General features: G+C 51.0%; 1 protein-coding gene and 1 long non-coding RNA gene across 5 annotated transcripts in view; one reads left to right on the top strand and one right to left on the bottom strand.

The window, feature by feature from the left end:
• The window catches only part of IQSEC2 (IQ motif and Sec7 domain ArfGEF 2), a 36069-nt gene that overhangs the window by 1841 nt on the left and 20769 nt on the right, over positions 1-13459 (top strand). The window contains exon 2 of one of the 3 annotated variants that reach the window (XM_074207254.1): positions 4800-4829. The exons of 1 other annotated variant lie outside the window; for it this stretch is intronic. In XM_074207254.1, the coding sequence (XP_074063355.1) occupies positions 4800-4829 (30 nt within the window). Of the gene's footprint in view, positions 1-4799; positions 4830-9437; positions 10309-13459 lie in introns of those variants that run through there. One more of the 3 variants, XM_074207255.1, reaches the window with a different exon arrangement.
• LOC141502512 (uncharacterized) lies at positions 52-10350 on the bottom strand. Of its 2 annotated transcripts, none has more exons than XR_012472569.1 (3): positions 9847-10350; positions 3870-4192; positions 52-3535 (listed from the first exon to the last, which is right to left on the bottom strand). It is a non-coding gene; the product is annotated as an uncharacterized LOC141502512 (long non-coding RNA). The 2 variants fall into 2 exon arrangements; XR_012472568.1 differs by having other exon boundaries at positions 3870-4199; positions 10080-10350.

The raw sequence follows: 13459 nt of genomic DNA, 5'->3' as shown, positions 1-13459 counted from the left end.
TCTCTGTCTCTCTCTCTCTCTCTCTCTCTCTCTCTCTCTCTCTCTCTCTCTCTCTGTCCCCCCTCCAGTAGTCCAACTGGCCTCTATACTAATCAACCCTCACACTTGATGACTATAACTCAGATTTCAACGAGACCCCTTTTTTTTCTCTCTTGGATTTTCTAGGGTTTAACATTGCATGTTGACTTTACCTATTCAGTACCCAAGAATTCCTCCCTCCCCTCCCTTAGAAGAGGAAAAGAAAGAAAGCCAGTCTGACCAAGTATATACCATGAATGGGGTTGTGATAGAAAGTCCTCCTGATTCTTTATGCCTCAACGCTTCATCCAAGAAGTCTTATCTCTTTCCTTGTTCATATTGTTATCTATCACCTAGACCTCGATGTTCAGGTTGGGGTTCCCAGCCATGCAAACCACAGAAATCCAAATTAGATGGCAGTGCTTGGCAGGATGCTACTGGTTGCTCAGCTCATCCCAGTCTTTCCAGCCTTTCTCAGAAATCCTTGTGGCCCCATAACATTTGATGACAAGTCCAGTCTATACTTTTGTTGAACCATTCCCCAGTGAGCACAGAAACAGCTTTGGTTCCCTCAAGGGCCTTTCCTCCTGGCTTTGGCTTCCTTGGAATCTATGTCTAGCAGTGAGTTGACTAGGATAAAAGGCCAGAACAGCTTAGTCACTTGTCTAGGGAGGTCCCAGTTTTAGAAAATATATTCAGAAAGCAGACCTTGGGAAGCTGTAGAATGAGCTGGGAACAGGTCACCAAGAGAATAAAGAGAAAGCTAGTGAGCGAGTGGAAAGAGTCCCCTCCCTGGCTGGGGAGGAAGGTGAGCTGCTCACAAGCTAGCCTCAGCTTCATTTTCTGGCAAAGGCCTCCATGATGCTCATATTTGGGGGCTGGGTTAATCACTTCCTTCCAGTGCCTGGACACATAAGGGAGTAGTTATCCTACTGTGGACTGCTCCTCCTGAACAGACTCAGAACTAGGGCTCAGAATCCTTTGACTGATGAGTTTGCCGTAGACAACCAAAATGTCTCAAGAAAACATTGCAAAGAGGCTTTCGTTTCCCTCTAGACTAGCAAACTAAGGGCTAGTGGAAACAATCACCAGAGAGCCTGTGACATAGTAGGCGCTAAATAAATGTTCATTGAACAACTGATGGTCAGACCAGCATTTTAGTCCAAACCCGCCGATGCCAACTTCAGGGCTCTTCCTGCTCCTTGGAGCAGACCTAGTGGAGAATGGCTGCCCAGTGGAAGAGTCCCAAAAGGACTTGGGATGTTGAGGATGAGATGGGCAGATAAAGTCAAAGTGACCTTAGGCTAGTCCCTTTCCCTCTTTACTCCTTTTGTTTCCCCACTGTAAGATGGGGGCGGGGATTAGCCCAAATTGAAGGTTCTGCCAGTCTCTGCTCTAAGTGGAGGCCTGGGGTGATCCTCAATCAGCAGAGTGTGTGTGGGGGGGTGGAGGAGGATCAGACCATCTCCCATTATTCATGCTCAGCTTCAGTGATAGGGTTATGGCAATTTGGGAAGGACCTCAGAGTCTATGGCAGCCACCCTCCCATTGGGTATAAGAACCGCAAGAAGACACTGAAGCCCCGAGCTGGACAGTCACTGACTTGTAGTCAAGCAGGCCTTGAATCTCTGGGGCACTGGGGAGGGGGCTGAGCTACCTGTTCTCTTTGTTTTCTCTTCCTCCAACACATTGGATCCCTGACAGGAAGAATGTAGTCCTCTCACCAGCATCACCAACTGTGGGGTTCACAGGGAAAGGCTGGAAATTGCTTAGAGAGGGAATTGGAGGACCCTCAGTGGTTCCTGGGAATCTAAGCCAAGATGAACTCGATTTAGGGCTATTTAAGACTGAGACACACAGGACGTTGGAGTTGGAAGACACCTTATTGATTCTTCTCATTGACCCAAAGAGGCCCATCAAGGGATTTAGCATTAAAGAGTGGCAGAGGTAAGAAGGAACCTTAGCAAACATTTCATCGCTTTGACAGATGGTGAAGATGGAGCCCCAAGACGGGGAGTACCACTGCCAAGGTCACCAGTCGAGTGGGGCTTAGAATAAGCAAAGTTGTCTTCTTTCCCCTTCCTTCCAGAAACTATGGGAGGAGCCAAGCTGGCTTTTAGGGAAAGGCTGCCCTGAGGGGAGTGAATGGGAGCAGTCTACCCCCTGCCCCCCCCCCACAGTGGGCTACTTCACGTGGTAGCCCACTGCTGGGCTTCCCAGGTGCACGTGGGCAGCTTGCAGGCCTGCTGCACTATTCCTGTTACATAATTTTCCTCAGTGGCAGGCAAGTCTGTTCCCTCCGGAAAGGAAGCCAAGGAAAGGAAGCTGGTGTGCAGGCGGCAAGTCGGGAGGTTCCAGGAAGAAGGCGGTTTGCGCCTCAGTGGGGGCCAGAAAGGGAGATGGGGAGGAACTGGCTTTGGCCCAAGTATTCAGAGACAGAACTCAGAGCCTTCCACGTGGCTCGGGGCCTTGCTTGAGATTCTAAATTCGGTGGGTCCTGCTGGTCTGAACTAGAGCCCAGTGGGCAGCAAGGCCTATTGGGAGCTGTGTACATTTAGAGATTCCAGGGGTTCACATGCCCAACCCGCTACAGCCTTTCTGGCTTCTCTTGGTCTGATTGGCCACAGTCAGATGAACCAGACCTCGTTTCTAATGGAATCCTTTTGGAGAATGGAGGCCAAGAACTGACCAACCCATAACCTGGGCTCCGGCCTCCAAGCTGCCCCCCTAACTGGGGCAGCTGCTTCTTCACTGTGGGCTCAGTACCTAGCATCCCTGCTGCTGGGCTGACTAAGGCTTGTGGATCTCTGGAACCCAGGAGTTCTGAGCAACAGTTGGGTTAAAGGGCTAGGAGGCATCACAGCCCACAGAGCACTGGACTTGGAGACAGGAAGACCTGAGTTCAAATTCAACTTCATACACTTGCTAGTCGGGGGACTCCAGACAAGTTACTTCATCTATGCTCGCTTCAGTTTTCTGTACTGCAAAATGGAGATGATGATAGCCTCTCCCCCCCCCCCATTTTCCAGGAGTGTTGTGAGGACCTGGTAAAGCGTCTGGCCTAAAGGAAAGGTTATCAAACTTTCCCCTAGAGCTTATCGAGTGTCTGCAGGTCCCATTCTACAAAGTGGGGTGGCAGTGCTGCCGGAAGGCCAACTATCAGTGAGGTCAGGCACAGGGGTGGCCAGACACTTTGCAGGCAGTCTCTGAATCAAACCGAAATCAAAGTGTACCCACAGGTGCCAGAATGTGGTTGAGCCTGAGAGGGTTGGGCTTGAGATTTGTAGAGGGATAGGGTAGTGTACCCAGTGACAATGAAGGACCCAGAGAGGTCAAGGGACTTGTTTCAAGTTTATACAAATTTAGCTCAGCCTCCTTATTGGACAGAGGGGAAACTGAGGCAGGGAGTAGAAGTTCAAAGCTTATCGTCTGTGGAAAGGTGGTCACGGTCAGGGTACTCTGGGCCCACTTTCCCTTCTCTTCCCATCAGGCCTGAGGATACCACTTCCTGCTAGATCTGCTGAGGGAAGAATGGAAGTGGGGGAGGGCCCATAACAACCAATCTTCCCCCCCCACCCCCAGGCCAGTGGAGGACTGTCTGTTCTCTGCCTTGGTCATCAGGAAGGGAGCTGCCTTTCAGAAGGGGACCAAGAGAGAAAAGTTAGGCACACGAGGCCACAGGTTGAGGGGAAGTAAAAGGGAGCATGGTTTCCTGCTTGAAGGATGGACCAGGGAGGATGAGAAGGAGCAGCCCCTCTGTAACACCTCGGAGCTGAGGCATGGGATGGCAAGGGAATGGGGAAGGGACTGGGCAATGGGTTTTTCTGCTGAGTCCTGTTTGCTGGGGTTACCTGGCTTTTCCTCTGGGTCTCCTGGTCTGGCCAAATGCAAGGCTGAGGCTTCCATCCACCCAGTGGTCAATAGCTGGTGCCTTGCTTCATTCTTCTTCCTCTGCTTCTCATGCATTGCAAGGATCGGGTTGAGGCCCCTCTGCCAGTGCTCCCTGACCTTGGCCTTCTTCCTCTCAGGCCCCTTGAGGCTCTTCTGCCTGGGCTGCTGCCCCAGAACCACATCATCTCAGGCCAGCACAGCCATCCTCCTTCCCTCTGGAGCCTGGCAGGCCAGGGCAGCACATCTGAGATCCTTTTCCCTTCCCAGACTTCTGTTTCCTCTCCTGGAAACTAAGAAAGTTGGGTTCTGTGGCAGCTAAGCTTTTTTTTTTTTTTTGCCCTGACATTATGGATTTTTTTTAAAATAAGTTTTTTATCAGTATCTCTTCTTTTTGTCTCACCTACATTTCCCAATATAGCCTTCCTGACATATGAGAGAGCCCTCACTTTTAACAAAGAATAAAAATGGTTCCAAAAAGCCAAGCCCCACATTTTCTACAGCACTCCATAGTCCCTCACCTCTTCTCCATTAACTCTTCTTTGGTGGGACAAACTGTCTCATCATGAGGTTTGCTGCCTTGACCTCTCTTTGGGGTTGAATTTTTCTATCCCCAGAATGGTTCAGTGAAAGTCTCTTCTATCTCACAAAGGCAATGATCTTTGAGAGAGAGACAGAGAGAAGGCCAGTCAGAGGGCTAGAATCTCACAAAGTGGGAGCATCTGGCTCCATAGGCTGAGAGGACCAAAACCTGCCTCTCTGGAGATAAGCTGAGTGAGGCAGGGCTGGGCTCTCAAGGAGAGGGCCAGGTCTATACTCCCCCTAATATAACCCTAATTCCTTGTTTACTTTTTTCCTCCCCTTTTCCCTGCCTCCCCAAATCCCTTTTGCAGGTCCGATGGGGAGAACTCCCGAGCAGTCAGGTCAGTCCCTGTTTCCTCTTGAATGGGAGGAAGAGTATGGGAAGCAGAGGTGGGGATGGGGGTGAGGGGGAGGTGAGGCATGGCTAGCTGCCACATCTGGAAGAGTGAGGTCTGCATTTGGGAAGGATGGATTAGAGGGGAAAAACATCTGTCTGGTACTGGAGAGGGACAAAAGGAGATCCGGCGCCAAGGGAAATGGGGAGAATTCTTTCTGGCATTTGGATGAAGGGGAAGGGGGAGGCCTGGTACCAGGGGATGCTGAAGAAAGGCTTGTTTGGCATCTGGGAGAACCAGTGGGAGAGGTCTGAAACTAGAAATGGCCCTGGGGGAGGCCTGGACCCTCGACCTCCTTCCTGTTGGCTCAGCCTCACCATGGGCCCCAGATCTTGGCATACTTCGATCTCCACTTCTTCCTGACTTGGGTGACCTTAGACAAGTCTCTATCCCATTCTGGGCCTTGAGTTTAAGAGAGAGAGGCTAGGAAATCAAGTAAAGGTGGGCCTTTGGGAATGCTCCGAGGAGAGAGATCAGGTGAGGACCAGCCCCTTGGCCAAGGTCACACTGTGAGAATCCAGAGGTGGGGGTCAGGGGTCGATCAGTGAGCTGAGGTTGCTAATGAGATGAAGGAGGGAGTGTGTGTGTGTGTGTGTGTGTGTGTGTGTGTGTGTGTGGTGGGAGGGGTATAGTTATGGACAATTTTTTGCAGAGTTCCCTTGGCAACTATAATGTGGTGTCAAGGGAAATCACAGCAACTAGGGGCTGAGAAAGGATGGGACCCCATTCTGCCTTGGGGGAGGCTATCCTCTCCAGGCACCTCCCCTGAACCATTGTTTCCTCCCTGGAGATGTTCAGTGGAAGGGAATGGTCCCAGCCCCTTTCCCAATGACAGTTTGTAAAAGGGGAGAACCAGGGTACAGAAGAGCCTTAAGAAAGATTGGCTCACAAACCTTAGGAAGAGATGTGGGCAGACTGGCTGGCCCCCCCTCCTCATGTCGGGTCTCTTCCAGCTCTGGCCTTCTCCATATCTCTGAATCTAAGCCAGGGGCAGGCAGCAGGAGAAGGCACAGCTAACTGTTTCCCAGCCCCTTCTTCCTCTCTCACATACTCTTACATGGACTGGCTTCTCTCTTAGATGCTGGACCTTGGGGTAGAGCTTTGTGGTCCTGGGCCTCGGGCCATGTCCTCTGGAAGTTGAGGTGCATGTCCCACTTGAATTTGCCTTTGAATTTCTTTGAGTGTCTCCCTGCCACAGGAGGCTGGCTGGGTGACCCCAGGGTGGGGGGAGGGCAGAGGGGAGGGAGGTCAGGCAGTTACCAAAATAACCTATGAGACCGCCTGCATTTCCCCCTCCTCTCCCCACCCATTCCTGGCGTCTCTGATGGCTGTAATTAGTAGCTCTGGCGATGAGTCAACCATGCAGCTGGAGGGAGGGAGGGAGGGAGGGAGGGAGGGAGAGAGAGAGAGAGAGAGAGAGAGAGAGAGAGAGAGAGAGACCAACCTAGAATAGCCCTGGTCCTACTGGAGTCCCAGGCAGAGAGAAAGCCTCCCAGGTGGAGGACAGGTGCCAGTGTCTCCTTGTGAGGGTGGGTCACTGGTAGAGCTTCAGTGGTTGTGGTGGCAGTGCTTGTATCTGGATATGTCTTGTGTCTGTCAGGGGCTCCAGGTGACCGTGTGTCCTGTGTTTAGTCCTGAATGTCTGTCTCTAGCTTAGCTTAACCTAAGGTGGTTAACCTAGAGCTAAAAAGCTCAGGATGATCCTTAGGAGTTTCTCTTCTCCTGATGAGTAGCCTTCAGGAAAGGAGGAAGAGAGCTGGCAAGTCATTTACCCTCATTCTTCGTTCCAGCTCATGGAGGATATTATTGCCAGTTTGCAGATGATGAAAGTGAGGCTCTAAGAAGTCAAAGTTGATTCTCCCCCAAAAGAAGGAACTGGTTGCTGGGAAGGCAATGATGAGCTCTCTGAGGGGAAGTTACCACTCTTCCCTAGATTTTATGCTAGAGAAGGAGAAGAAATAGAGGTATAGTCTGACATGTACTCAAGATTTGGGGAGAGCCAGTTTTGAAGATTTCGGAGGAAAGGTAAAAAGAATCCCAAGAACACCAATTCCGAATAGGAAGTTAGCCCAGGAGAGGTAGAAAAGTCTCCAAAAGGAAATTCTGGAGCTACGAGGGACCACAAGGCTGCTGAAAAAAAAAATAGAGATCCATGTGGCTGCATAGGGAACTCCCCAAGCAATTGAAATTTAAAACCAGAAGATAGGGGCCAGGGCAGGCAACAGGAGGAAGAGAAGAAAAGTATGCTATGGCTCTGTGAATACAGTCTTTGGGAAGCCAAAATGTAGTAGGTGTTTGCCAACAAGCATCTAATAACCAGCTGCTAGAGATGATAAAGAAAAGCAAAATCAGAGTTAGTGGGGGAGACGAGCTATTAGCAATTCTATCCAACTACAGTAGAGCCAGAGAAGGCACCAGCACTAAGGGAAACCGGGAAAGGCTCCTGGAGGAGATGGGGTTTGAGCTGAGACTGGAAGGAAGCCTGGGAAGTATGGAAGCAGTCAGAAAGAAGGAAAACATTTTAGGCCTGAGGACAGCCAGAAATGCTTGAAGGAATGAGATGGGAGTGTGTGTGTGTGGGGGGGGGAGGTCCAAGTTGTCCCTGGATCCCAGACCACAAGAATGGAAGAAAGGTAGAAGACGGGAAAAGTCTGAAGCAGCGAGCTGAGGTTGGCCAGGGAAGGCCAAGTCAAAGACCAGGACTTCTTGTTTTCTGGGGGCAAGGTGAGGTTGTAAAAAGGGATGTGACTTCCATTTGGGATGGATTGGATGGGACCCTGATTCCCAAATACCAGAGACGAAGAGGAGCTGCCTTTGGCTTCTATGGTTTCTGTCAAGGAGAATGAATGGCCTGGACATGACAGAAGAGAAATTCATTTGATGCCCCAAGATAGGGAGGGAGTGAGCACCAGGCTGCCCCTAGTGAATCCAGGACACTGGGGTCCACTGGAGAGATGGACATTCTTCCTCCTCCCTTGGAGCTTGAGAGAACTGGCAGATGGGACTGCTGAGCACCACGGAGAGAGTCGAAAAGATTGTGGAAAATGGGAGAGTGCCCACAAGACTGGAGAATGGTAGTCTGAGTCCCACTTTTCAAAATAGGGAAGAGAATAGAGCACCTGCCAACTGTACACCAGGAAGTTTGACTTTAATTCCTGGGAAAATTCCCGACAGGGTTATTAAGGAGATGATCTTAGAAAGAGGAGCGGTGATTTCAAGGAGTCAGAAAGCCTCCCTCAAGAGCAAGCCAAGCCTGACTAAGCCCACTTCCTCATTGGATGAACTTGCTTAACTCGTTTGGGAGATGGGGTGTTGTGGCCACAGGGTGCCCAGATTTCAGCAGAGCATTTGCTCAAATCTCAGGTCTTATTCTTGGGGATGAGATATAAAGATGGCAGCTGGGTGACAGTACAAGCTGACAGATTGGAAAGCTTCAGTGCTCAGAAGTCAAGAGTAGCCACTGAGAATACATCAACCTGAACAAGGGGGGTCTCTAGAAAAGTGCTTGGGGGGAGGGCTGTGTCCCAGCTGCTTCCCATTGATTGGGATCCAGGACTTCTGGAAAGTCTTCCTGAAAGCAGACCAAGGTCCAGTTCTCAGCTTTTCAGATGACAGGAAGTTGGGAGAAATCATGCAGACGTTGGATCCAAAGACAATCAGGATCCAAAAGGATCTCAACAGGTCATCCTTTTGGAAACTCAGTAATGAAGGGCAGTTAGCGCAATGGAGAGAGCATCGGCCCTGAAGTCAGGAGAACCTGAGTTCAAATCTAGCTTCACACTTCATAATTGCCTAGCTGTGTGACTTTGGGCAAGTCACTTAACCCCACTGCCTTGTCAAAAACCAAAAATAAACCAAAAAAACCTCATTAGGAATGAATGTAAAATCGTACACTTTGATCATTGTTAACATTTCTCTAGTGCTTTAAGTTTTGATTGGTATGTCACAAATCTTACTCGATTACCCTGGGAGAGGAGTGCTTGTTATTACCCTCTTCTTACAGATGGGGAACCTGAGGCAGATTGCTTTAGTGAAGTAACTTGCTCAGGGTCCCACACCTAGTGATCTGGAATAAAGTGTAGTTAGACGGCCTTTGCTCTGAAAATGGTTAGGGTTAGGGGGTGGGGGGACTGCAAGTCAATGGGATTCTGTCCAACCAGCTCCTCCAGTCTCAGACTGCATGGGTAGGGATGTAGGGTAGTATCATAGTTTCCAGGACTAGGGAGGTGGTGGTCCTACTCTCCTCTCCTCCACCCATGGCAGATTTTGGGAAAATTAGAAGTTGGGGTATTTGGGGAGGGGTGGGGTCTTTTGAAGAGAGTTGAGAAGAGAAATTTTGGAACAGATGCCATGGGGATTGGCTAATTGGGAGAGGTAAAGGGATGGCTAGGCAGGGCTGCTGCCCATCTCAGATGAGAGAATAAATGTGTGAGCATCTGGTGAAACCTGGACTTGTTCGAGCCAGAGAGGCTGGGAAAAGCCCAGACTGGTCACCATGTGAGCTGGGGGGGTGGGGGTGGGAAATGAAGCCATAGCTTTGAGTCAAGAGTAAATTGGGAATTGATGGGAATCCTCCAGAAACTTCCTGGAGAGGCCAGGCTGAGAGCTGGGCTTTGAAGGTTGGCCTCTTTCAGGAAGGAGGCTGGGAAGGTGACATGGGAGTGTTTGGGCAGCAAAGGGTGGGCAGGGAGATGGGGGCTCTTTGTGGAGAGAGAAGCCTGGGCTGTGCTCCTGAGGGAAAGATAAGGGAGCAGAGTGAAGACCTGGGAAGAGATGAAGGTGAGGGCAGCCATCTTCTACCTCTTCCTGCCTCCAGTTCAGACCCATCTGCCATTTGGGGCCTGGGCAGACTTCAGGCTCTTCTTTCTTCCTCTCCCCTCCCCTCCCCTCCCCTCTCCCACTCACTCCCAAGCAATCAGACAGGGAATGATGATCAGAAGACAGGGTCTTTCTGATGCCCCACCTTCTCCATTTGGGGACTTAGCTTTCTCCTTTGGGAAGGAAAGTGCCCCCAAACCTGACTTCCAGCTTGGAAATGTTTTCCCATTGCTGCTGTCGCCGCCACCGTGACCACTGCCGCCGCATGAAATGATCATGTCTCTCAACCTCCTCCCAGGACTCAAGAAAAGGAAACAGACCCACAGAGGAGATTTTGGGTAGGGGAAGGTGGGGAAGGGGGTGAGCCACAGGACTGACCTTGAACAAGGGAATGAAGGACCGATTGGGAGAAGGAGGAAAGGAGGCAGGGCAGACCAGTTTCCAGTTCCCATCTGGCAGGCTGCCCTGCTCTGTGGCCTCAGCTCCGCCCCGCCTCAACCTCCAGTGCCCTGGTTCCTCCTTCCTGGCCTGTCAGTCTGCTGTACATTGGTGCCCCCCCATGAATTTTTGGGGCCCCAAGCCCCATGGAGGCCCCTGAAAGGAGCAGGTAAGTCCCCCGGTTCTCCCCAAATAGGACTTGTACCTTTTTTACTAGCAGCTTCTGGGCCCGAGGGACAGGCAAACAATGGGTCTCAGTTTCCTTCTCTGTGAAATGGGAAAGGGGAGAATAACAGGATTTTTAAACTCCCACTTGGCTCCGCCGTTGTTCTTGGATTGGCAAAGACAAAGAATGGGTGTGTATACCAGAGAGTAGTGCTTCCTAATCCTTCTGCCTGGGGCTCCCAGAAGGCTTTGGGAGCTTTCTGTTTCCCCCTGTTTCTTCCTAGTGTCTATCTGTCCTTAACTCCCTGTCCCTCCCCTCCATCACCCCCCTCCCCATAATGGCCCCCTCCCCACCAGCTATGTCTCTCTTCCTCCCTTTCTCTGTCTGGGGATAGGCCTAGAGGGTCCTGGGTCCTGACTGGTCCTGGGCTTCCCCTTTGCTCTAACCTCTCTACCTTCCACCTCTGGAGTAGAGAGGGGCTGGGTTCAGGCCAGGTCAGGCAGCAGAGCCTCTCTGATTCAGCCTTGCCTCCAGCTGGGCTGCCTGGGCTAGAATAATAAATGGCCCCTTGTGCAAGAGGGAACTTTGAACTGTCGAGATGGCTGCCTTCCCTCCAGCTGAAGCCAAGGTCCAGCCAAGAAGCCAAAACCTTCTGACCCTCCCTGGCTCCCTCCATCTGCTTTTCCCCTTGTCCCCCCCCTTTCCCCTTGTCCCTCCCCCTTCTCTCCTCTTCCTCCTCTCCTTTATCTCATGTCCCTCTCTTCTTCTGTCCCCCCTTTCCCTTTCTTCCCTCTTCCCTCTTCTCTCTCCCCACTCCCTCCTTTACCCCTCCCCCTTCTTTTCTCCCCACTTTTCCCTCTCCCCTATTCCCCCTCTCCCATCTTTCCACTGTCCCTTCCCTCCAGTCACTCTATCTCCTCTTACTCTTGTCTCCCACTCCTCCAATGTCTTTCACTTTGTCTCCTGCTTCTCTGTCCTCCCCCTCCCATTCCCCCTTATGTATGTCTTTGTCTCTTCCTTGTCTCCATTTCTCTTGTCTGTGGGTTTCTGTTTTTCCCTATCTTGGCTTCTTCTCTCTCCTTTCTTCTCCTTTACCCCTGTGGTGGCCCATGGCCCTGGTGTGACTGTGGAGGCTCCCCTGTTGCCCAGTCCTCAACTCCCTTCAACCTTTGCTGCCTAGGCTCAGGTGCTCCCAAAGACCTGGATGCCTCCCAGTCCATGTGCCCAGACAGCCTGGGCGTTGCCTTCCTTGCTGCTGCTGCTGCTACTTTGTCTGTTTGTGGTTTCAGTGCTGTCTTCCCTTCTTGACTTCCTGTTTTCTTTTTCCCTCCTCTTCCTCTTCTTCCATTCTCTTCTTTCTCTCTCCTTTTGTCATCTCCCTCTTTTTCCTGCACTCTCTCTCTCTCTCTCTCTGTCTCTGTCTTCCAACTCCTCCTTCTACCACTCCCTTCATCTTCTTGCCACATTACCCTCATCCCCTGATGTGGCTCTCCTCCTCCCGCCTCCAACTGCCTTGGGGATGGCCATGTCTTCACTGCCGTTATTTTGCTCATTCCCCTGTCTCTTGTCATTTCTCTGACTCTGTGTCCTGGCCTCACTGTTGGTGTCTGGCCCTTATCATCTTGGTTTTTCCCCTTCACTAACTCTTTCCTCTACCTCTGTTTCCCTCCTCTTGCCCTCTCAACTCCACCTCTACCTCTTACTCTCCTTCACCTTCCAATTCTTTCCCCCTTTCTTTTCTCTGCGTCTCCCTGTCTCCTTCCCTCTCGGTCTCTTTCATGCCCTCCATCCCCTCTGTCTTTTCCCCCCATATTTCTCTGTCTTCTCTCAGGTCCACAGAGTCTCCCACCCTTCACCAGTATTGCTGTCCTGCCCAGGTGTTCCTCTCCATGCAGCTACTCCCCCCAGGCAGGCCGACTGAGAGCAGGTAAGAGTTAGTCCTGCCCCCTGCCTGCACACTGCTCTCCAGGACCTCGCCAGCTACACTTTATTTGGGGGAGGGTTCAGAGGAGGGCCATGTCTCAGAAGGCCCCCTGGAAGCAGATTGGAGCCTTCAAAGTAGAGGGAACCACAGGAGCTGAAGGCACATGAATGGACCAACACAAACATCATAATGGGGAGTATGGCTTGTACTCTGCTGGCAGTGGGGAGCCATGGAGAGTATTAGAATCAGGAGGAATGATCAGGCCTTTAGAAAAATGGATCTGGTTGAAGCAGGGGGGGAGGGGGTCACAGGTGGTCAGGAGAGACCAGAATGAAGATGAATTGTTCAGTGGGCAGATGGACAGATATTGGAGTGGATGGCCAGATGATGAAGAGGTGAATGGAATGGATGGTAGGGGGAGATAAATGAATGGACAACTGTCTGAATAATTGGAAGGACAGCCAGATGGACCAGCAGATGGGGGTATGATTGGTAGAATGGATGACAGGGCTGGTAGGTAGGAGGCTTACTGAATGGACAGATGGATAAGTGAGTGGGGAGCTCTTGAGATGGTAGCTCTTGCCCTAACACTGTCTTGAGGCTATAATTAACCAGTTCAACTAGACACTGGCTTCTACCTTTGAATTCTTTTGATCCCCGCTCCCCACCCTGCCCCATCCTCTCTCCTGCCTTTTCTTGTCATTTTTTGCTGCTGCAATTTTGGCCTCAGCTTCTCTCCATAGAATTTTCCACCATCTTCTCTCCTCCCTTGCTCCATGCTGTGATGAAGAGGTGGCCTTTCAAGTTCTTCCCTTCCATGTCCTCTGGGAGCTTTCCCTTTCATCTAGGCCACTAGGGGGTGCTGCAGTGGATAGCATGCCAGGCCGGGAGTCCAACTGGCCTCTGTTTCCTCAACTGTAAAGTGAGTATCATCATAACACCTACTTCCCAAGGCTGTTCAGTGAAGGTCCAATTAAATCATATTTGTAAAGCACGGTGCCTGGCACCTAAGGGATGCTTCCTTTGCAAATCCCAAAGCACTATAGAAATGCACAAACTATTCTTAGCATCATCTCCCCAAATCCCTTCTCAGCTTCTATTTTAACCATTGACACTTTCCTTGTTCTCCAGAAACATGGTCCGGTCTCATCATCCTGAAGTAATGCACAAATGATCCCCCAGTAACCCTTCTCCAACCTACAGTAGAGCTCCTAGAAAAGCCAGTTCTTT

This window comes from Macrotis lagotis, chromosome X (assembly GCF_037893015.1).
Source record: "Macrotis lagotis isolate mMagLag1 chromosome X, bilby.v1.9.chrom.fasta, whole genome shotgun sequence".
NCBI classification, from domain to species: domain Eukaryota; kingdom Metazoa; phylum Chordata; class Mammalia; order Peramelemorphia; family Peramelidae; genus Macrotis; species Macrotis lagotis.
This window is presented reverse-complemented; position numbering and strand designations above follow the sequence as displayed.